This window comes from Diadema antillarum, unplaced genomic scaffold (genome assembly GCF_040938485.1).
Source record: "Diadema antillarum isolate AM-2024a unplaced genomic scaffold, OU_Dant_1.0 seq00000565_RagTag, whole genome shotgun sequence".
Classification (NCBI taxonomy): domain Eukaryota; kingdom Metazoa; phylum Echinodermata; class Echinoidea; order Diadematoida; family Diadematidae; genus Diadema; species Diadema antillarum.
In genome coordinates, this window is record NW_027271504.1 from 2,325,782 (window position 1) to 2,351,887 (window position 26,106).

Sequence of the window (26,106 nt, forward strand, 5' to 3'; positions counted from 1 at the left end):
GAGGCATCTTTTGTTGGAATATATGCATTGATAATCATTTGACTTGGAAAAGTCACATACAAGCTGTAAATAAATGTGTAAGACGGAAGGTTGGTATTCTTTTTAAATTACGACACTGTGTCCACCAACATACACTTATTCTCCTGTACAAATCTTTTATCCAGTCCAACATTACATATGGAATTGAAGTGTGGGGGAGTACATGCAAATCTTATTCAAAATGCCTTCGTCTTAGTCAGAAAATGGTCATGCGAGCTATCGCTTTCAGTCCACTCAGAACACCTTCTGATTCCCTGTTTCAAAAACTGGGAGTAATGGACGTATTTGAACTGCATAAATTTTACATCTGTACATCTATATTTGATTTATCAAAGGGAAATATGCCACATGATCTAGTAGAATATTGTCAAAATATTCAACATTCTTATTCAACAAGGGGCAAAAAGAAGGCTTGCTTTATCTACCAAAATGTGAAACTATATGATCAACTCTCACTTTCTTATATAGGAGTAAAATTGTGGAATGCTTTGCCAAAAAATTTATGGAGTATTAATACCAGGAAAAATTTCCCAAGTAATTTAGCAAAACACATTGAATCTGTATAGACAATGGTATTACAAATCAATAACGTAATAACAGTATTTTTGTATGTATTTTATTTGTTCATTATGTAATACGTGTTAAAGGACCAACACCTACTAGCACCTGTGCTACCTCTTGGTTCTTTTTAGCAACCTCATTGTGTATTATAGATCATATTCAATATGTTTTTGGATCGTTTAGACAGTTATGTGTGCTATGTATTAATGTTGATGTATAAACATGTATTCAAACTTTCTTGTACATATGTTGTTGTTATGAATAAACTCAAACTCAAACTCAAACTAGTACCCGGTAGATAAATAGGTATAAGGACTTGCTACGAATGTCAGAGTGCGCAGTAACTACGATGCAAAATATAGGGGAATGCCCCCCGTTCAGATTTTTTTTTTCCTATTTTTTTTTTAATCAGCCGCAGTCTCGCCGTGAAGACTGTCCCCCTGTATGCACGAATTGACGAATTCTGTTCCGTCCATTTCCTGCATGTGATTCGTATGTGCACATGTGTACTATACGCGTGTACGAGGCCGTCTATTTGAAGTCTCCATTGATACTGTATGTACACGTGTATCCTATCGAGCGCGCGTGTCATAGTGGTGCACGTATTATCCCTTTGGCCTCATCGTGAACCCCGGGGCCCGGGGTGTGGGGTAAATCGTACGCAGTAGTCCGCGCCTTTCTATTCGTCGTGTGTGTATTCTGATGGCCCGGAATTGCGCACATATCTATCGCCCAGCTGACCTATGCAAAACAATGGAAGTCAAATCGTTGGTCCACCACATACAGTGCGTACCGTAGACCAGCGTTACGACCGTTCTCTTCGGCCGGTAGCAAGTGGGGCTCGTGTCTGCGCGGTGGACGTCATTACCGTGGGATATTTTAGTCGAGGCATAGCCGAATATTGACAAGGCTGAGGTCAGTTAAATTACGACTAGCGTTGCAGAAAGTGACGCTGGGTGCGATGTGATTTGTGGACGTGAGTTACCGATAAATGCTGTGGCCCAACGGATTCAGTACTGTTAGTGGTTCGTAGATTGTGAATACCAACATTTTATTTATGGAAAAAATGTCTGTTGTTGTGGTGGTCACTTCATTTAGTGTGTGCTGTCTGAAGAATCTCTACCTGCATGCACATTCCACAGAAAGAATGCTTACATGTGCAGTGTATTCTCGATCGATACGAGAATTGTGTTGTTCTTGACTTCCGGGGTAACCGTTAGAGCATCATCAGTCTGTAATACTAATCGTTCACATGCTAAATACAGATGTTATGTGATTGATATTGCTGACTTATATGTACTTGTAAACAAGATACAATCACATCTCTGTACTCTGTTCTGCTGTAAGACGTTTTTGCTCTGTCTCGGTTCTGTTGCTGGCTTGTAATTTTGTTGTAAATTTATTTAATCTGTATTCTCTCTCCTCCTTCATACGGCCTACTTACACTTACAGGTGTTCTGTTGACAAGACTCCACTCTCCATCTTTGCTTTGCTAGTTTGCTCACGCTCTGCAGTCTTACGCATTAGACTAACTTTAGCAGTAGAACTAGATTCTAGAGAGAGTCTGAACTAACCATATTATTTTATATGATTTATTTACCAAATGTTAACCTTTTCTGTTTATGGTTTAGTTCTGCTGGTTCAGTCTTCAAAATTTTAGTGGGAGTGTCATAACCTGTCCCAAATTTACTGTCATTAAAACTGGTTCTCAAGCCAAGGTTTAACGTTAGAAGTATCTAAATGTAAGATACAAACTGTTTTATATACAACATGTAAGTACATTGTACAAACCCCATAGTGGTCAAACATGCGTATTGCAAATGTGCAAAATATTGTCTGATTTTATGAGAATACTGTACATATTGCCCCGCACTGACAGGTGATATCCTACAGAGTTGTCCTTTTAAAGTTTAATTCAGTTGAGTTTATTTCAGCATTTTCTTTGTGTGTGTGTGTGTGTGTGTGTACAACTACCTAAATCATAATTTACAGTAAACATTGTCTATTTGTCTACTACTCAGTGTACTAAATGTCATGATTTACACAGTGTAGAATCTAGGTACGGTACACACATGTACAAGTATAGAACCAAGCAAAATTGATTAATATCGGATCTACATGCAATTCAAATTCTTTGTAGATTGGAATCAGCTGACGTGCTGTGTCAGAACTGAGGAGTTCGTCTGAGACTGGAAGGTCTACTGCTGGGGCTTGGATGAAGAGGATCAACAGCCAATACACTCCTGCTGGAATTTGGATGTACTCACAAGGATTTAATTATTCCTCAGTTAATGTCATCACTATTGCTCTCTGAAAATGGTGCACCAATAGTGACCACAAGTCTTCTGAGATAGGGTTTCTTGCAGAAATCCCTGATTCTTGAGTTTCTAGGACTTGGATCCTCGCTTATCTATTTATGCTGCTTTTTTAGCATTTTATTAAGAGTTTGTGATAAAGATACGCCTGTATCTGACAGTGACACACACAAACAGTTCTGGAAGCGTGCAGACTTTTTCAAAGGAATCTGCGGTCATGTCTATTGAGAACGAGGAAGGGTCATCGATCGGCCCTGGGGTGTCCAGCGACGAGGATGGGGAGATGAAGGTTTTGGGTGGGGCCTCGTCGATAGGGAATGGCTCGGCCACGGGAGGCATGGAAGACAGTGACCTTAGCGACGAGGAGGATGGAGACCCCACTTTGCCGCTTGTGGATCGTTACGGATTTACTGGGGGAAAGCAGTTCACGGGAGAGTAAGTCTCAGATACGGATTTCTATTTATTCAGTAGGTCCAGGATCTGTGAAGGCTAGGCACAAAATATAATAACAATCAAGTCCCTCATGAATTACCTGGCCAGGATACTGGGATTGTAGCTGTGCTACTTATATGTTGATTCTGGGAGAATAATGCATTGTGAAATGCATTCTTCAAACTATATTGTATCACAGGCATTAAAGGAGACCTCAGGATGATTTTCAGACTTTTACATTTGAACAATTATAAATTGGTTACACTGGATACAGAGTTTCAGAATTCATAGTGATTGGGTCGAGGAATGAGAACGTTTTCAAAATTTATAACAAATCACAATGAATGAAGATGAGGGCTCAAGGAAGCAGGACAAATTATGAAGAAAGCATGCATAAATTTTTCACAGGTGACTTTGTTCAGCAAGTTGTATTGCAGTGGATTTTTGAAATACAGTATGTGAGCCTCCTATGTCATCCTCCTTGTTAAGTGTAATTCGTTTTGGGTTTTTCAGAGTATTAGTATCTCTGCTCAAGGACCATGCAATAAATTCCACAAATCTATGCATGGAACTGTTGATGTACAGTGTTGGTGTATGTACACCGTGTACATCGTGCTTTGTACTACTGTACATGTACAATGTACATGATGTAAAATTCTGAAAATCATGTGGACTTTCCCTTTAATGGCCTGATACTTACAAACTTCTTCCCCCCCCCCCCCCCAAAAGAAAAAAGCATACCAAAGTAGCTTCTTTCCCAGCGCCATGTGTGTGTGGAATGCTTTACCCTCTAGTACAGGCTCAACAGTGGTTTCGGCCTGTGTCTATCAACTCTTTCCGGAGCCGCCTAGCACCGCTTATTCTTCGTTAGCTCTCCAGTTTAGATTTTTATTATTATTTTTTTAAACTTAAATGCTCTAGTTTAGTTCTTTGATACTGCACCAAGTGTCATGTGTTCTCATGGTTACGACCTCGCAAACGTAAGACAACACTCTACAAAGAAGACTGTACAGTAAAGGAAGTTTAACTACTTCTGTGTGCAGTGTATACATTTGCAATTCCTTACAATGGGCAGATTTATACCAAAATATTGTGAGCTATACAATGTCAGTGAACTCATGCAATTAAGATGTTTCAACTTTTTCACAAAGATGGGATTGAAGTGGTTACAGTAGATTGTATGTAGCTTTAAAGTGCAAGTACCAGAAAACAGGTGAATGATGGTAACCCCTCCTGGTTCACCCCAGGAGACTAGCAATACTGGGTACATGTACTAGCAACTACTCCTGCAGAGGGTGCCTATATTCAAGGAAATATGCACATTTAAAGGCAGAAGATACTAACTCTACTTGTGGCAGCAACATTTTTCCTTCAATACACTAACAGTGCATTCTCTTATAGTATACCTTTGTGAATTTGTGTAATAAACCTCTACATCCTGCTAAAAAAAAAAAGAGAAAAAAAATACTTTTCCAGTTTGAATCTTGTACATTGTATGTTAGATTGCTCAGTAGCAGCTGTGGATGTTGGCATGGCATACACCTTAACAGAACGAGGAATCATAGGCTCAAAAATCACATCTTCTGCATTGGTTTGCTGGTTTCATAAAATTGATGTGAACTTGTCAAATTTATGATAATTGGGCAAACAAGTCTATGTTGGGATCCATGTTTGAGGCGCAGTAAAAACTGGATGCAGTTTGCAAATGACCAGATTTATGAAATGCTGTACATGTAATGCTACATGTGTAGTCATTCATTGTAGGAACGTGTGCAAGATCTCTTTGAAGTGTAGCAGTCCATGGAGGGGGATTCAGGAATAATCCCATGTCATCGAGTCATGCTTAAAGTGGGGTTATCCTGGCTAATAGTCACTTTCCTTCAGGTGCAAAGAGTAGCACCCACCCAGCACCTCACAAATTGGGTCTTCCTCAGTTTGCGACTCTGTAGATTCCTTTACCGTTATCGTCTCATAGTCGACATATTTTGGGCTAAGATTGGTGTATAGGGATATGACATGGTTTACACTGCAGTGTATATTATTTGGGATGCTTTCAAAAGTACCATTTTATTTATCAATGTGCATGCTAAACTTGTAAACAAAGAGCACCTCTAAGGTCGTTGTCAATTTTTTTTTTTTTTTTTTTTGCATAGAATTGGAAAGGCAAAAAATTGAAAATGTGATGCTTGCTTATGATATACGTGTACTACCATAAAAACACTAGGAGATAGTTTGAAAGGAATCAATGTTTCTGTACCAGTTTAACAGCAATCATTATAAAATGATTGCAACAGGCGTGGAGGGAAACAAAAGTCTCAAAGCCAAAGGGAAAGGATGCAAAAATCACTGTTTAAAAAAAAGAAGAAAGATATATTACAAGTATACACATACATGTAGTTACAAATGTATGTACCTGAGCTTGTGCATGTTTAATACAGTCACAACCTGAGACCAAGCAAATAAATGCTCACCTACTTTGTACGTTTTACATATACCTCCCTGCTAAGACTTCATTATTTTGTAGAATACACAAACAATGTTCTTTGGAACCCAGGCTGATAATACTGCATGTATGTAGAAATTTACATTGTATGTGTTCCATGAATGCGCACGTACAGTGTACAGACTGTATGTTTCAGTGTATGTACAGTAGGAACTGACTCATCTAAACGTGGAACAGTTGAAGGCGACTGAGGGCATACAGCGCCTCTGTGATGCTTTGGAAATAATGCTTCCCTGGGGTTAACAGGGCTCTGATTCAGAGACGGGAGGGCACAGGCAACAGACTTTTCACTCAGTCAGCATTTGCTTGAACACTGTGTGATAGAGGAAGTTGCTGTGTTCCATGATCTGTCTAATACAGTGTACTTGAAAGAATTCGTCTCTTCTCAAGTTTGACAGTGATTTTTTTTTAAGTGATAGGTGTCTTTATACCAATCATGAAATGCCTTTGAAGGATGATACATGTACCTACAGTGTAATTCTAGAAATAAATGATAATGATAAAATTATACAGGTGTACAGTACACTGTGTATAACGTGTTATGGATTTCTCATACAATATATGGTTAAATGATTATCAGATCATTATGATTTCAATTACAATGCACATGTAGAACTAGTACTGATAATGATAAGGGTGCTGTTTGTTATTCCGAAGGTTCGCTCTTCCGAAGGTTCGTTATTCCGAAGGGTCGTGAATCCGAAACACGCAAATTCCCTATACCTACAGGTTCGTTAATCCGAAAATGAAAAAGGGTTTGTTAATCCGAAAATTTGTGGCGTTATTCCGAAGGTTCGTTATTCCGAAGATTGGTTAATCCGAAAATGAAATTTGGAACAATGAACCCTCGGAATAACGAATCTTAGGAATAAAGAGCCTTCGGAATAATGAACCTTCGGAATAACGAGCTGTAACCAATGATAATATTGAGAGCATTGTATGATAACTGAAGTGCAAGGTGATTTGATTTTGTTGAAATCTGAGCAGTGCCACAAAAGAATGACGGCCAATGTGCCACTTTCTGATAAGTGATAAAGAATGCTACACGGCCCCAATTTGGTACAGTATGTTGTCAATACATACATGTACTGTAATTGTACAGTGTACTACATACCGTCATACACCTGGAGTAGCATCTCAATCAAAGCACTTTGTACATTCTACTGTAAAAGTGGTTATTTTTGCGTGAGTAATTTTTCATGCTCGGCTGAGTGAGATGGATTTTTTGTGTTTTCAATTCCACGGAATCAAGACATTCATTGGTAAAACATAGGGCGTGCAAAAAATATTCTAAAGTGTTTTTATTTTTACTCTGGTTTTTGGTTGTGCGAAATGTGCAAAAATGTCCACGCTGTGAAAATTTCCACTTTTACAGTACCCCCTGTATGCCATACATTACATGTGTACTCAGCAATGTTTTAATTTTTCTAAATTTCACAAGGTGACTGATTTTCATTAAATCAACAATTTGTGCGAAGACTGCAACACATAAAACAAAATTGCATAGTACAACCGTGTCTATTGACTCCAAGAGTACAGTACAGTAGATATCAATGATTTTTCCGCTCGAAACAGGTTAATACAGGTCTATACAGCAGATGTGTATACTGTTTAACATTTTCATTCTGTCACTATGGCTCTCAATTGCATAACACAAGCACATGAAAATGTCTTTAGTGCTCATTTGTGAAATATTACTCTCATAAAAGGTATGATGCGTGCAGCATTTAGTGGGATACAAAATCACTTCATGATTGCCATGCTTACCACATGTGCCAGAGTTCATCAAGTTTCTCCTTCTTAATAGTAATTAGATAATGGTGTCCAGAACAAATACCTATTCTGTCAATCGATATATATGACAAATTTGTAACAGAACTGGGCACCCGAAGCTCAGGACAGCTCACTTCATTTTTCTATTTGAGGGAATGGGTGTTATATATTAAACCCTGACTGACAGAAGGCAGTTCCCTTGGAAATATTGTATGGCTTCCCAGAGAAAGGGGCTGACTGAAGTGCTGTAATAGGATGCCATACATATTTTTTAGCCGACAAATTTCTTCAAAGGGCATTGTGGCTATTTTTAAGATATTTATTCCTCATACTGAAAAAAGGGGGAAATTTTATGTAAAAGCTGCAGAACAGCCATTCCATGTAACTAGACACCAGGACCTTAAAATTTCAAGTTCAAGCAATTAAGAAAGAGCATTCATATTTGGGTAGGTATATGATCAAAGGGTGTAAATCTAATTTTTTACTGCTTTTCACTTCCTAACAGCCGAGTTACACCTCCCAGAACAAAGATCACATTTGCTACAAAAATGATGCCTCTTTGGTACTTTTTTTGATTTCACTATTTAAGGCATGTTCTATTATTTATAGATTCATAATTTTTTGATGCAAGGTCTTATTGTATACCCATTTTACCATATCAAGTTGTTTTTTTCATTTATATGTAATGGGTTTGGCAATATTTTCGATTGAAAACACCCTCGAAATGTGTCACGCGAGTCACAAAAATAAGTCTAAATTTTAGATTGCTTAAAAAGTAGTAGACTATATGAATTCTAGCTGATGAATAATGAGGATCTAAGAGTCCTCAGTCATACCAGAAAATAAGGTTTCCATTTGTAAACCCCTTCATTGTAAAAAACACCAGAACATTTGTGTCACGCGAGTCACGCAAGGATTTCTTAGGGTTGTCACGCGAGTCACAGTTTACAAGTTTGAGAAAATTAAAGACCAGAATGATTGAGATTTAAAAAAATAAATTCTGCCTTGAAACTAAATCATGTAATATGTTTACTTTTCCCAGTAAAAGTAAATTTTTATGTTAATTGGTAAATAAGTAGTGTTATAATAAGTAATGAAAAGCTAATTGGATTGTCAGCTTTCGTCTGGTTGGTCAGTAGAAAAACTGGTAGGAGGTGGGTGGCCTCCTCATCAACAAAAAAGTAAAATGCATCAGGAACTCTTCATGAAAATTACATCTACTTGTACTGTATGTCAGCTCCACTTCTGTGAAGTTCTTAAAAAATTGCTTCATAAAGTGGCAACAATCAGCAAGTTACATTGTATGAAGATGACAAGAAAATTGCTTCAAATCTTCCCTCAGATTTTGCTGTACTCCAAATTGACTTTCCTGAGAATCATTCATGCTCCAGTTAAGATAAAGTCCAATCTGCCATTTGGAATCAGGTGCAAATAGCTCTCTACATATACATCAATCATGTGACCCCAGGAGAAAATTATTACAAGTCATCATCAATGATGAGGCCTACAATGTACTTTAATAGACCATGACAAAACAGTATTATGTTGTAGACTGTAGATTTTTTGGATGAACTTCTTTAAGTGGTCAGCAGTGAAGTGCATTAGTCAAAATATGGTTATGGTCCTGCAAGCCAATTCAAAATAGCTTTGTTATCAGTGCCCTACCTATGCTGAATGGAGAAACACAACATTGACCTACAATGTAGTGTGGAATTTCAGCACTACAAGTCAAGGGAAAGATCCAGTTGAGTGGAGCAAGCCTGAAGCGACAGAGCTGTGGCTATGTTAAAAATCAAATCTTGTGCTGTATCTCCACTGCTGAGGAATTTTGTCTTGCTGTAATTCTTTAAACTCTTCCTACAACTTTCATCACAATCAAAGGGAAGTTGAAGATTGTTCTGAGGGTTTGTACCTGCCTGTTATCTTTGGAATATAGCTGCACCACATAACTTAATCATCCCTTCGATATATCACCTTCAAAAAGTGAATATCTTGTCGCAAAAAGGTTCACTTCTCAGAGAAGCAGTGGTGATCTATCCAATAATGGCCATAATGATGGAGGAAATGAGGATACCATTGGGCCTGCAATTGGCTGATGGTGGCAACTGCCTTCAGCAGAAAGCATCCCGCTGCATCTCTGGCACAAGCCTCCTAAGTGGTCAGAAGTGACAATTACTTTAAGTCACCTAGAGAAAAGAGGAATATATTCCACTGGCTGGATAAAAGAGCCATGGCAGCCTGAATCTGACATCTAATGCAAATTACAGCAGCCATATCTTGTCAACAATAGGAGACTTTAAATGAATGAAAACATTGAGTCTTAAAAATAAAAATAAAATGGCCCCAACAAACTAGGCATGAAAACTGTCTCCACGAAGCAGTGACAAACTTTCTCAAACTACAGAGGACACTTTGGCAAAGAAAACTTAATAAAGTATATACTGTATCATGTACATGTAGTTTGCTATGATTAAATAAGCAAAACATGGTGATCATTCTTCACATCAGACTCAGTAATGGTAGATAAAGAAAAAGAGTATCAGTATGTGTGAACATTATCTGTTATAAGAAGTGAGGATTCTTTGTGCATCAAAATAACTTTGTTGTCCCCGCCGAATGAGTTCGAGCAGGGGACTATGAAACGGGCTCCGTACGTGTGTGTGTCTGTGCGTCCGTGCGTCCGTGCGTCCGTGCGTCCGTGCGTCCGTCCGTGTGTGCGTCCGTGTGTGATCAAAATGTTCAATTTGCTACTTCTCTGTCATTTATGAGCCAATTTTGATTCTGTTTGCTTTATATGATAGCACTACATGGGAGCTTTAAAACTTCTACACAGAATTTCAGTTGTGACCTTTGACCTTGACCTTTGACCTATATTGTACATTTGCTACAAAATGCTACTCCTTCGCCATTTCTAACCCGATTTCGATTCCGTTTGCTTTATATGATGGCACTAGGTGAGGGCTTCAAAACTTCTACACAGAATTTTGACCTTTGACTTCTTTGACCTTTGACCTTGATTTTTGACCTATATTGTGCATTTTGCTACAAAATGCTACTCCTTCGCCATTTCTAACCCGATTTCGATTCCGTTTGCTTTATGTGATAGCACTAGGTGAGGGCTTCAAAACTTCTACACAGAATTTTGACCTTTGTCTTCTTTGACCTTTGACCTTAATTTTTGACCTATCCGCTTGGCTACAAAATGCTACTCCTTCGCCATTTCTAACCCAATTTTGATTCCATTTGCTTTATGTGATGGCACTAGGTGAGGGCTTCAAAACTTCTACACAGAATTTTGACCTTTGACTTCTTTGACCTTTGACCTTGATTTTTTACCTATATTGCACATTTTGTTACAAAATGCTACTTCCGGCGGGGACATATATTACGCACCGCGTAATTTCTACTTTTCCTTGTTTCAAAAGGAGCTTAAATGGATTCATATAAATCCATAAGCAAATATGCAAGCTAGCCTAAAGAAAGTTTAAATTTGATTCATTTTGAATAGAAGACTAGTTGATACAATTATAGTAAATAAGAGAGAAAAAGAAAATTCATTGAAAAATAATGATTTCCCAGAACTCTTGATTTGACAAGGAAAAAAAGAGGTTCAAGTTAATTTTTTGCTGGATGTTTTATGCATTAAATGTGCTATGAGCTCCCATGATTCCATCAGAGATTGGAGTTAGATGATTTCTTTGTTTTAAAGATATGTGTGATGAAACTAACCATAAATAACATGTTAGGTTAAACATTTGGCTCATTTCACTCAATAAAACTATTATATTAGGCTCAACTTTTGGTCCTGAATGATACTCATCACGCGAGTCACACCCATGTGTCACGCGAGTCACATTTTTTATATGCCATCTGAGTTCAAAGGAAAAGTCAAGGCCTGATAAAATTTTTACTATTTATCGCTTAATGTCTCAAAATTGAACGCAGAAAATTCTGTGTACATAGGACAAGTACTTTCTTACGAAAATTCATTTACGTACAGTAAGGTCAGAAATCTTCAATAGTGTCGCGTCACGCGAGTCACAACAAAAAAAGTCAAGTATCTCTTACTAGAATGACTTCACATCAAAAATTTCTATGAACCAATGTGAAGGGTCCATACCTTGATTGAAATATATAAACTAAACAGGTCTGCAAAATAAATTTTTCAAGTATCAAACCATAACAAGTCAAAATTTTGTATAAATGTCACGCGAGTCACAATGGAATGGCTGAGAACATGAATAGAGTCAGATGACTGCCTTTGTCCCATCTGGTGAGGCCCAATCAGTATAGAACAAGAGAATGATCATGTACATACTGATTACTGTAACTTTGCCCACAAAAATCAAGTGATGTACATTGTAAAAATAGCCTAGAAGACAGATTTCAAATTGTGCAATTAAAAAGCCATTCTGACCAATGAGTACAACATCACCATACAATACATTTTGGTAGTACCACTTCAACATTTGTGTTATGTTTCAGTGCTCTGTTTGGATTACCATTAAAGCCAGTACAAATATATAATGTAGGCCTATTCGCATACAGTGTGCTAAGAAAGCCACCAGCATTTAGCATTATACTGTACATTGTGCCTTTTATATACCCATACAGTATTTACCGTACAGTTATACACTGTATGTCACTTTACAGTTTGTAGGTAATGCTACAACTTTGAGGATGTCATGTTATTAGTCACAGAACTGTTTTAGACTGGACTCTGAAACACAGTTCTTGGAAAAAAAAAAAGAAGTCAAAAAGTCAAAGCTTCATCTCAGTGGTAGTGTTGCTGCCTGGTAAGCAGTACAATATACACTGTACTACAATCAGGCCAAAAAAAAAAAAATGTTGCATTGGCGTAACATGAGATTTTCAAATAGGGTCGGTCGGGCGGATTTTTTTTTATTTTATTTTTTTTTGCTACCTGCATTTTACGTGTAAAACTCGTGCTCAGCTCAGTAAACAGTTACAACTGCTGCGCCGAATGTGCTGTGTTCATCTATTCTACAAATCATTTATGAGGCCGATATTACTGGAATTATACCCCTTCACAGAATTTAAAGATGTTGAAATCCCTATCCTGAATGTGTTCACTTCAAATTTTACTATTTTGACTTAGATAAGATAGATGCAAATTGACCCATATGTACGATCTTTTCATCGCACACGGCGATCTCTATTACAGTCCCACATATACAGATTCGTGTAATTTCTCCACACAAGAAACCTATGGCAAAACTGTGCACAATACAACATGTACATCGCAGTCTGAATGCTACGTATACACTGAATAAATCTTGTTAGAGTACGTGTCCGTGTTGGAAACAGATGACGTACTGATCAAGGAAGGCTTATGCGAGGTGCTAGATCTCTCCGTCGTACATCCGATATCCCCAGAGCCATTTCCACTTCCGGGTTTGTGCGATCGCGATCGCAATCAACAAGATATTTGATATCGATAGCAAAAAAAAAATAATAAAAAAACATGGGGTCGGCGGAATTTTTAGGGTCGGGCGGGTTACGCCAATGCAACAATTTTTTTTTTTGGCCTCAACGTAGATGATGCGGATTCAAATCCCAAGCTACACATGTAGATGTACACATGGTGTAATTCCTTCTTTTTCACTTGGTGTTCATAATATTGCAGATTGAGCAAACAATCTTATTCATAGAGAGTAACAGCAACCCCCCCCCCCCCAAAAAAAAAAAGGGGGGAAAGACAAAAATCTCTGTAAGAAAGAAAAGTTATCCTGAATGCTGACATGACATAATATTTGAAGAGAATACATTGTAATGTACATTGTATGTTGTGTACTATAGTACTTGTACGTTCATTGGTTCACCCAAGGAGGTTTCTGTTGTCTCCTCAGCTCACCATGGCTCAGAACAACATTTCATGGGATAGAGGAATATCATTGTATTCAATTCTTCATGTGGTAGATTTGTTATTGTCAGATGGAATTGAGACTCCCTGTTATCATCTTTTCTTATCAGTATTACAATGTATGTAGGCCATTCAGTTGAAAAACAACATTTTCATTGAGCATTCATTATTTGACCTTCATATGTTACATAAATGCCTGTCCACTGTTACATACACACTGTAAATTATTTAAACAAATCATTTTGGCAATGATTTCTACTAGATTGCTTAGAACTTTGAAGCAATCTAAGGGCAGAGTTATGATCTCTCATTGAAGTGTTATAACAAATTGTAAATTGTGTTGGTGGGGTAATGCGCATTGGAAACAGAAAATAACCCAACATCCCTGAAATGTAAGGCCTATCCTTTAACTGTGGAAATTCCCATTTGTACACTATAGTTGTTGCTATCCCACATATCACTAGTTGTCACAAAGTTTGTAAATTAATAAAAAAATCAACAAAACCCACAGTTATGATACTTTTTGTGATATATTTCATTGTCATGATTCTGATTTAGTTCTTTCAGGCCTGCTATCACAAAAAGCCATACACTTGTAGAGATTGTATGCACTTACAATTCTGTACACTTGTAAGTCACTGGTGGTACAGTGTATTAAGAGTTAACTTAAAAAAAAAAATACAATTGCATAGTACATTTTGTAATACTGTAAAAGTGGAAATTTTCGCGGTGTTCAAATTTTCGCGCATTTCGCGCAACCAGAAACTAGCGCGAAAATAAAAGCACGCGAATATTTTTGCTTGCCATATGTGCCTGTGCGTGATGTCTTGATTCCGCGGAATTAAAAACATGCGAAACTCTTCCGACCCGGCCCAGCGCGAAAAATTAGTCACGTGAAAATATCCACTTTTACAGTAGTGTACCAGTGCAGAGTAGCAATATTTAGCAAAATCAAATTATTTCATACATTTACAATGTAGTCATTTGATTGAAATTGGTAGAGCACACATGTGTCTTGTACAGATGCCTTGACTTTATACAGTTGTACACTTGTACATCTTGTACCAAGGAGGTAATACATACACGGTTGTATGGGTTAAAGTTACATTCATCCTATAGTATCTACTGCGTAACCCGCTGGCAGTTACATTGTGCAGTATTGTTTGATACCCAAATCAAGACAGTGAATTACAGTGTCATTACAAAAATTGTAGTTGTGAAATTGGTATACTGATCATCAAACTCCATTTTGTACCAGCGAGCTACAAGTACAGTTAACACAATACATACAATGTACAACATGCTACTGTATGAGCTGTTATTTTCGCGAGGGTTTAATTTTCGCGAATTTCGCGAATCACAGTTGAATCGCGAAGTTAACAACACTTATTATGCGAAAATGCCTTCATGGGCTTTTAGAGCATTAACGTAAGCATCGGCGTGTTTGCACAGGTGTTTGTCCTATAATGTAATCATAGCAAGTGGAGTGTAATGTAGAAATAGCAGGTAATGTTTTTTTTTGCTATATGGGGTAACTACATGTTGTACAGTGTCTGTCAAGCTGTGTGCTGAACAGTTTATCTAGATGTAGGGTGCTCGCTTATTGAACACTGTGCGGATGACACACCATGTGTCATACATGGCCATGTATGTACATGTTTCACAGGACATGAAAATGTGTAATTAACTTTGTGTACCAGGTATTACTTGTGTGTGCATGTGTGCATGTGTGCATGTGTGCCACTGCAGACATGTGTAGCCGAGCACAAGGCATCTGACTTCATCACCTTGTTGATTTTAAACATACAGTGTACATGTGCAGTATCCGAACACCTCAAACAATGATATAATGTACGAAATCCACCAGATAACGCCATGTCCTATGGACCCCTAAAAATGTGTTTGACAACAAGCCACCAAACTGGTTGGCAATGGTAGTCCTCTATAATAACGATCCAAAAGATTAGTCTACAAGTATGTCATGGCGGAAAATGATGGAGAAAACATCAAGTTTAATTTCTTATTTTATGATCTGCATATCATTTATGCCGGTAGTATTGTACAATGTAGCTGCTGTGATGAAGAACATTCAAAAGAAGTTCTTACTGTATAACAATTTTTCAGAGCTACCTGTACAGTACAAATTGAAAATGGCTACATAATTTTGTACTTGCCCACACCTGGGTACCCCAGAAATCACATCTTAGACACTGTACATACATTGTATTGTACGTAGGGTAAGTGAAAAATGGTACATCTTTCCTGTACTGCAAGCAGTACACATGTGCAGCATCATGTAAAATATATTCAGCTACAGTGGAACTGGACTGTGCTTCGTGAGGTCTTTTGTGAGATGAATTGTGAAATGAATTATGATGACAGAGTAAAGAACTTTTTATAGACCACATAATGCATCTAATTCACAAAGATACACTCTGTAGTTTTAATGGAAATCAAATCCATGATTTAATTTACTTCATGGACTAAAATAAATGTGAAAAAATGTAGGGTACACTTGTGCCATACACATTACATTGTATTTACTGGATGTCTGTTGGTGTAAGCCATATGTAAAAAATAATGTGCTTTTGCCAGCATGCACTCAAAATTTGCATAATCCATGAACAATTAAACATTTAAACTACCTTTGTGAATGTTGGCCATAGTGTCTCTTTAAATGTCACTTGTACAGTGGAGTACAGTAAGGACCTTACATTGCCCATTTAGTTTCTCGCCAACTGCCATGTGAGGAGAGTGTGTAACGGATATATCACAATAAAAAAGTATTTGTAGCACAATATAATATGGACTGGCCTTGAGGAGGGTACATTTATTGCCTGAGCTAGATTGTATTTCCCTTGTCTCCTGACTCGGGCAATATCATTCTAGTGAGGGCAATTGATGTTGTATACCCAGAGAGTAGCCATGCAGTCAATTGATATCATTATTATAAATTTAAACAAAATCAGACATCTTTTAGAGCGAACTTGAAAATATCAGCAGTTAATGTAATCACATCTTCAATCGCATTCCTAGGAGGGGAAAACGGATAGACCACAGGGCAAGTTGTTATTACTGTATGCACGGTACCACTAGCCATCTCTTGATATAGTGCGCGAAGGCTCGGCAAGTGTGAGTACAGTTGTATATATTGTAACTCTTTTGGTACAAGTGCGAGATAGAATGTTTACAGCATCTATCCAACTTTATTGCCCCCCTATTTTACAAGCAGTTTGCCATTGACTTTTCTGAGCACGCAATAACAAAATTATTGACCGGTCAATAATGATGATAGTCAAAACTTGGGTAATAAAGTATAATTGAGTTGCCCTGCTCAGATGTCTGATCAGTATGGTTAAGATAATGAATTATGGTGTTCATGTACGTACAGCTGCTCTATCATACCATACAATGTAATTTGTAGTACCATGAAATGAATGAACACTGTAATACAGTGAACGTAGTGCAGTAGACTTCCAACCTACTATACCACCTTGTGTGATGTGTGAAATCGCTTTTCTTCGACCTTGAGAAAATGATGTCACAACCCCCCCCCCCATACCAGCTGAACTTCAGAGCTTGCCACCAGCCGTCATTGCTTGCTGTGTTGAAACTAATCACAGCTGTGTTAAATCCATTGAGTATCGGTTACATTGCACTTGAAGCGTAAAGTGAAGGAAGAGATGTCAGAAACTCGGGCATAGTTTGAGGCTTCACTGTACAAGTTGTAATGTGTGTTGTTCACATGAATTTTACTTTGAATGCAAAGTACTACATGTACAGTATTGTATGCATACAAGGCACTGTACCTGGAATGGCCCACGTGTACACTACACATAATTGGCAGCGCTTTCATGTATTTTTTGTGTGTTAATGCTGAATTTATGACTCAAAACACTTCAAGAATGGCAATGATAATTTTTGTGGTATGAGCTGTGTACATTGTATGTTAGATTGTTATACACTTGTTGTAGACTACGGTAGATCAGTCACTTGCTGTGTCAGTGGTACTAAATCTGTTGACGTGTTTGTATGCATACATGTAGATTTTGTTGTTGTTGTTGTTGTTTTTTAATGACATACACATTGTACATTTAATATACTGTGCAAGGTATTTCATCAGGACAGAATGCTCATAAGATTAACATACAATGTACAGTACTGTAGCCCCAGCGCCATTGGATCCAGCTTTAAGATGGGTTGTTTTTAACGTGTCAGCATCCCTATTTATTATCAGTGTCAAGTGACCAAGATCATATCCCATTATTACATCTGTATAGTCACATTTCATCGTTTCCTTGTAAATGGAGTATTTCCATGATTGAATTAAAAAAAAAAAAAGATGACAATACTGATTATATCATACAAATGTACAGTAAATACCTACAATGTACACGTACTGTATGCTAGTAATGGGACTCTGCCTACTGTTAAATAATAAAACGTGTAGATGAATAACAGTATGAAAATTATACAAAAGAAACCAAAGCAATCATAAACATGGATATAATGCATTGCATATTGTGTATCATATTTGATAGACTTAGACAATTTTTTTTTTCATAAAATATGCATACATTTACATGTATAGGGCCATACAAACACTGTACATGCAGTGTACCAGGTACGACTGTATACAATCAAATTGTACATCGTACATCCAACTGTACAATAATGTGTGTATGTGTGCGTGTTGTGGTGTTTTTTGCTTTCTGCATTAGTCATGTTTCCATGTATCATGCAGTACAATCTCATTGAAGTTTTAGTAGAAACCAGGAGTATCCCAAATTAGCACATACAAATGTAGATAAGTCAGATCTAATAATAACTCAAATCACTCAGTGCAAGTGTAGAACCTGTTAGTGGGAACAAGTTAAAGTGCTCTGTAAATTTCCCATATTTTTGGCATCATGTACAACTTACTTGCGAAAAGAGAAATTGGTCTAATTTCATGGTAATGCTGATTGTCTTTCAACATAAAAGTGATAGTCAATTCTAATGCAATGTGGTCTTTGTATTGCAGAAGGAGACTGACTCATTTACATGCAAAACACACACATACAAACTGTCCACATACACACACACATTCTCTCCTACTCTGAAAAACATTGATTGCCTTTATTCCCATACTGACAGTGCAACAGGCTTGCTGTTTCAAATATACTGTTCATTGAATATTTGCCCAATAACTTTTAGATTAAATTTATAATACAGTACAAACATTTAACCCCGAGAAAATGAGATGCCACAAGGGGTATAAACTACAATGCACAAGCAACTCCAGAGTGACTGTTTTTAGATGTTTTGAAGAGCTAAATTGATCAATATGAAAGTAATTTTCTCCCTTCCTCCCTTGTGTCTCTCCACATCAGCGATGTCGGAGTGCCGATCAACATCCTGAGGAAAAGAGAGATGAAGTGGCTGGACATGATTGATGACTGGGAGAAATGGATGACCAAAAAACCAAAGAAGGTAAGAATTGGGGATTTCCCCTACCCGAAGAGACTAATCTTTCTATTCTGTAAATCAGTCTGTAACCAAGATACGGTAATCTGTTTTAGCACAAATATCGTGCCTAGCCAATGCATGTTACACATGATACAGATCTGGAAGAGCAAAGTGTCAACCCTTTACATTGTATACCGGTACACATTACCTGGTAGTCAGAAATAAAAAAAAAAGAAAGAGAAAAATCAACATACAAATGTATAGCTCTGTGGTGTAACCTGGGAGTCGCTATAGAAATCTTAAAGGGGATGGCTAGTATCCGATCAGTGGGAATCAGTGGGAATGCTGAGGGATGATTGTTCCAATCATTGTGGGATTCATTTAAGAGTACATTATATATCTACTGCTGTGTGAAAATTATTTGCTTCAGAATGGTCTCATATTCAAGTAATGTGCAGATTAATGCCCCGTCACTGACCAGGCACGCTAACCTGGAAACATTAAACTGCACATTACTTGAATATGAGGCCATTCTAAAGCAAATAATTTTCACACAACAATAGATCTATAATGTACTCTTAAATGAATCCCACAAGGATTGGAACCATCATCCTCCAGCATTCCCACTGATCAGTTACTCGCCATCCCCTTTAAGTAGTAAATGTATGATTTACATCTCTGCAGTAATTGAAATCTGATGATTCATGTACTTTATCACAACTATTGCATTTCAAGTAGAGTCTTTCATTTTGTGTCTTACTCATAGATCGTATTCAATGATATGATGCTTGATGCAACACGAACTTGTAAGCTTTTGTTTTGATGAAATCAGCATAGAGCTGACATGTCAATATCAGATGGCATGCGATATTACTGAATAGTGTACTCTGTATGTGGTGGCTGGGTACTTTTCTCTCCCCTGCAAAACAACAAAATGATTTGATTTGATGAAACCTCCATTTTCAGCTCCAGAAGCGACACAGCATGGTTGCTTCAAATCGATCCAGCTGGTATTGGACTAGATTTCAATAATGGGGGCAAATCTGGGTTCTATATGGATGGCGTCAGAAGAGGAAAATGTTTGTACCTTGATCATTGCTGTGCTGTATGATCAGTATGGGGCCCATCGATCTGAATTCTGCTAATGTTGCGTCTAAATACTCAGCTTGTTCATTAGCAAGTGTAGTTTTGTTTCCGCAATCACCTGCAGTGCCTATAAAGCATGCACATTGGTTGATCTAAACAAACAGCAGAATTACCATGACAACCACAGCAGTCTTTAAATCAAAATTAGTGTCTTTTTTTTGTTTCCTGTTAGTGCATTTTCTTTTTCAAAATTCTATTGAGAGAAAATTGTGGTGCTTTTCCGTTGTTATTTCTCATCTTAAGGCAAGAGTTGACTAGCAAAAATAAGAAGTTGTTGCCTGAATGGAATTGATGTGATCTCTGTACCGCATATCGGAGAGAGTTTTAGGAAAATTGGCTTGGTGTGACTCAAGAATTGTGGGGACACAGAAGGAATGTGTTGTAATGCAAGGAAGCCACTGTGTTGCAGCATTAGAACACTCTTCTATCCTGTACTTCTTGTGTACAAACCTATGGAAGAGTTTTTAGGGTACCGGTATGACAGCACCACTTCTTGAAAGTTGCATTCATATGTGGTTGCAAGTACAACTGTAATAGCCATGTCATTGTGAATAACGGTACGGTATGTGAAATTTCTGAGTCTCATACCTTCCTCATGTATGACATCGATGGGACATTTACCTGTCAGTTTGAATAGGCAGTGGAATTGCAAGTATGTCAAACACTTGTCTTTAGAACTTGTCTGAGTGTTTGCGTGTACAAACATGGCCTCTTTGGTACAATTTGTAGTGAGTGCATGTATACACATGAAGTATGCCAGCTTGATCTCAGTCAACTATTAGTCAACTTTCTAGACTCAGTATCTAGACATCTAGACATCACATGAACAGAATGATAGACTACTGTGTCAGATCTAAGTTATAATTATAATTGTACATGCAAATGGTCATAAACTTCTTCGTATCAGCCTTATTTTAAAGCAAATTTTCATTAACTTTTGCTGTCATTACAGAATGTCAAAAATAATTTTCTCTGTGGGTTGCATTATCCTTCAGTTTTATGTACTGCAAGTATGATGCATTTCTATTACCGGTAGTTTACAACTTTCTCAGGGATCTTTCTTCTATCTTGTTCTTTTGTGATTTTTGTGGTATGTGTGTATATTTTATCAGGTCAGAGAACGATGCCGGAAGGGTATCCCATCATCCCTCAGGGGCAGGGCGTGGCAATTTCTCTGTGGCAGCAAGAAGTTGGTAGAGATGAACAAGGACCGATTCGCGGTAAGTTCCCCCCACCCCACCACCTAACCCCTGCATACATTATGCACTCTTAACCTTAGTTTATCTCCACACCTGTTTCAGTCGCACTCAAGACATGGGCATCAATTTTCAGTCAGTCAGTACTCTCTCGGCATCCGCCTAGGGTGGACATACTATGTACATTGTACTACACTGTATGCATGTAGAGATCTATATGACCAAAGTTGATCCCGATAACCAGAATGCTTGACACAACATGGCAACAAGTTTTGCATCTGAAATGGTTTGCATGATATATGAGGATGTATTCACTCGGAGGAGTATAAAGTAGTACCCCTTTCACACTAGGGAGATTTTCACTCGGTGCCCTCGGTAAATATCCAATCATGAAAACAAACTTGGTTGAAACACAGATGAAAGTATCCATTCAATTTTGGCTCATTTTACCCTCCGAACTGTTGAGGGTTAACACCAATGAACTTGTAGTTGTTCGCCAGTCAAAGGTGTGGCTACACGTAGGTGAAACATCTGGCGAAATACCAATTGATTGTTGGAGGTTGTGTTTTGTTTCTGGTCATACGCACTTTTCTTGCTTGTCAGTGCATACACATTTTGAAATTTCATTGATCCACATAATTTACGTATGCACAGACTACATAATGTGTAAAGTTTGTGTGTTTTAAATTTTTCTGCATTCACTCACGTCTATGGCTGGTTTGTGGAGTAAGAAGGAGAAGAAGAAGAAGAAGGGGCAAAGAAGAGGAAAAATTGTTCCAGCAGTTCCACAGTGAGCAAAGGCTAACACAGAGCTCAGTGATACTTTGGCCGACTTGGCTAGATATGACAGCATTGCACGAAAGCTCCAATATCATAAAGTAGTTCAAACCTAAAACTTAAATGTGCAATAAACTCTAGTGCATCAAAACTAAATATCTGAAACTAAGATGGCACAGTAATACAAGCGGGAAAAGAAAAAGACCTTGTCTGCTAAGGACCTGTGTTTTCCTCATTTGGGAATGTACATGTAGGGCTGTCAATGAGCCAAGTAATGTGGTTTTGTCAATGGCTGGATTCTCATACAGTGTTAGACACAAATTCATTGGAATGTTCTTCAATAGGAAAAGAATTGTCACCTGTGAACCACCATTTATAATTCAATGGTGAATGCAAAAGTTTTCAGCTGTGAATCACCATTTATTTAAATGGTGAATTCAGCATTTTCTTTTTTTGCCTGCAAACCACCATTTCATTCAATGCTGCATTCAGCTGTTTTCACTTGTGAACCTCCATGTAATTCAATGGAGAATTCAATGATTTTCAGGTCTGAACCACCATATAATTCAAAGGTGCATTCAATGGTAGTTCACCATTGGAAGCAGTGTGAAAGGGAGATACTCCTTGAAGAAACAATAGCTCCATGGATTTGAATACATTGTGCAAAACGGACCTATTTCAGGCCGTCATGGCATTAGAGAGCAATAAACTGAGCTCATAGACCTATGCTGAAATTGGTGCCTTGTAGCTAGAAAGGGCCACCTGCCATGAATCACATTATACTGTAGAATGGCCCTATGAATCTATAGACAGTTTTGACTCTGCCAGGAAATGTCAGTCTACATTCTGGTGTGGGATGATGGTTATCGGCATTGGTACCAGTATGTATCCAAAATGCTGTGTCTATTATTTGCTTTTATAAGGCACTGAGACATTTATTTTTTTATTTTTTATCATTTAGTAGATCATAAATGATGGTTAATGGGTATTTTATGCCTGTGGGGGAAAAAAAAATATCATACATGTCTACATGCATTTTTATTTTGTGACAAAGAGCAAGTTGAATGGAGCCTTAGCCCTGTGTAAGGCAGTTCTTGCATGATTCATGGTTAAATTCACAGCAATCTCATTCACTGCCATTGGGGAGTTATGATGGGAGAAGTTCAAGGACAAGACCAGACTAATGTGAGCCTGATAATGGAGAGTATGCGGTCATTAGTGGCGATGACTCGTCTATAACCTCAGGCTCTTCATGGGGCGAGATTTATTTCTCTATCTGTACCACCATGCCATGTCTATAATACATGGAAGAGTGTTTCTTTTATAGCCATAGTAACTTGGCTAGCTTACAGCTTACATTGCTTTTACGGGTTTACTTTTACTTTCGCGTGTCTTGGCTCCTCACAAAATTTGCGACAGTTTCATGCGTGCAAAAATTTTTTGTTTTACAGTACCTGGTAATTGATAAGGGCAAGTCCCACTGGTAGAGCAGTGCCAACACTGAAGATGCTGGTATGGATAGATAAGAGTGTATTACATATTACCTCCGTCAAGGAGGTTATGCTTTTGTTGGCGTTGGTTTGTCTGTTTGCAAAATAACTCATAAAGTTGTGAATGAATTCAGGTGAAACTTGCAGGGAAAAGTTGATAATCACACAAGGAACAAATGATTGAATTTTGGTAGTGATGCGGGAATTTTAATGAATTTTTGAAGAAATTTTTATCTTTTTGGCAAATAGGGTCAATGAACTCAGAAGTTCAAGCTGTGCTTCTTTTCAAGGTTTGCGTACGCGCAATAAAGTGCTTGCTCTGCTCGAGGCACTACAAATATCGTAGGCAGCATGCAGGAAGCTGATGTGGTAAACAGAAGGCTTCTTTATCATTAGTGGATTCACTCTAACTTGTACAAATCTCAAGACTTGGATCGTGATCATTATCCAACTATTTTAGTGTGAATGCGGCTATAGGGCGATTTTCAGCATGCACGTATGGGTGGAAATGAGCTTCTCTGAGTGCTTTTTTAGTTCACATGTCAACATTTTTTGTTTGATATGTGGGATGTCAGATGAACAGTGTGTACACATGGCAGTTTCCTGTTATTACTCTGTCTCAGGGAGAGTTGATTGGGTAAACTCTAATTAGGATGGAGGATGTTTTTCCTTCATCTTGGAAAAAAAAAACCTGCTGGGGAGTGTGTCACTGGTGTAGCCTTGAGGGACGTGTTCTGCAGGTCTTAACGAGCCTGAGCGAGAGAGAGACTGAGACGGAGGGACGGATTAATGAGAGAGAGACAGACAGACAGACATCCAAGAGACAGACGGGTATACTGCTGCAGGTACCTGAATCGACACAAAGAGAGAGAGACTTTTAACCGGAAGAAGAGAAATGATTTATCATGTAGACAGGTATTCAAAGTTAGTTGATAAATGCACAGAGACAGAAAGGAAGATTAAACAAACATTGGCAAAGAGAAAGAGAGGGAGAGGATGATAGTACATTGTAGATATGAAAGAGAAACAGAAACAAGGAGATTTGAGAGTTTACTTGAGAGGTGTGAGGAAGCAGATATACCAATGAAGATTGATAACTACGATGCATCTGAGTCATGAGTAGGCATAAGGACTTGTAAAAGCTGTTATTTTCGCATGTACAAATATTTTCGCAAGTGAGGAGTTCACAGACATTTTTGCGAGATGTTGTTTTCATAATTTGACACAGAGGCTGTCGTAAGTGTACTTATTCCTGCTCATTTACTCCGAAACTTTATGCGATCAAGTTCAGGTGGAGATATTTTACGTTTTGTTAAATTCAAGGCGCAACTGTGATTGGCAAAATTTGTGAAAATCAAACCCTCACAAAAAAGGAGTTTTTACAGTAGTGTGCATAGGGCGTGGTGGGTGAAAGAAATAAAAAACAGAACAAAGATTAACTGCATGGAATAACTTTTTATGTACATACAGTGTGTAGAACCAAGGAGCTTTAAAGACAGCTTATTGGTTGAACTGGCTCAGAAGAAGAGTCCTGCAAGTCATTCTGAGAAATAAGAAAACAAGACACTTTCCTTTTTCAGCCTGCAGTCTATAGACTTATCATTGTCCAAGAATATTGTATAAACATAGTCTCTGTTTCGAAAATTAGAAGGTGAAATATGATATGGCAGTATCCTATTATACATCATCAGGTAACACTCGTCTTCTTTACATGATACAAGTTGTTCATTGCTAGTATGGGTGAATAAGTGATCATTAGCGTAAAAATAATCCAGCTGTGCTAGTATGGGTGAATAAGTGATCATTAGCATAAAAGTAATCCAGCTGTCCAGTAATGAACAGAATATTAAAAGAATTCACACTGAAATATTCATTATTCAGCCTTGTATTGATTTATATTTTGCCTCAAATATGGACAATATGGGATTTTCAAGATACGTTGTAGTCCAGTGTTTGCTGGGGTGGATCCAAGAATTCTGTTAAGGGGAGGGGGGGGGGGGGTACACTTCATTCCCCATTTTTTGTTCCTAATCTATTATTTCTCTTGATTTAACAAAAAGTAAAGAGGGGGCGCGTGGCCGCTGCGCCCCTCTCTGGATCCACCACTGGTTAGCATGTTGTACAGTTATGTAGTCATTGCATTTCAATGACCTGTTCCTGTGGAATGCTGACTTATCGTGTTCTGTGTTTTGTGAGTGGTGGGAGAATTTTCAATGGGGAGTCAAACAGATTTTCCCTCCTCTTGTGCAATCAAGGATTTCCTTTAATATGATAAGCTGTGTTACCTCATTTTCCTGTATGCTATAATGTGTATTGTGTGTGTGTGTGTATATATGTGTGTGATATTTTATATGTGTAATTGTGCTTGAGCTGAGTGTGTGATTGAGATGTATGAGTGATTGTATCCAATGTGTGTATGTGTGTATTTTGTGTGTGTGATTTTACTTAATTTTTGTGTATGTCTGTGTGTGAAATGTGTGTGTAAATGACCTTATCTGGTGTATTTGCATACAATGTATGGTGTGCGTTTTGTGTGTGGGCT

The 26,106-nt window shown here is 37.9% G+C and overlaps 1 protein-coding gene across 2 annotated transcripts in view; it reads left to right on the top strand.

Moving 5' to 3' along the window:
• The first annotated feature begins 1,476 nt into the window (after positions 1-1,476).
• Positions 1,477-26,106, top strand: part of LOC139735185 (uncharacterized) — a 68,284-nt gene continuing 43,654 nt past the window's right edge. Inside the window, exons 1-4 of one of the 2 annotated variants that reach the window (XM_071645946.1) lie at positions 1,477-1,515; positions 2,741-3,350; positions 18,880-18,979; positions 21,214-21,321. In XM_071645946.1, coding sequence (XP_071502047.1) covers positions 3,133-3,350; positions 18,880-18,979; positions 21,214-21,321 — 426 coding nt within the window. In that variant the 5' untranslated portion in view covers positions 1,477-1,515; positions 2,741-3,132. Of the gene's footprint in view, positions 1,577-2,740; positions 3,351-18,879; positions 18,980-21,213; positions 21,322-26,106 lie in introns of both variants that reach the window. The other variant, XM_071645945.1, reaches the window with a different exon arrangement.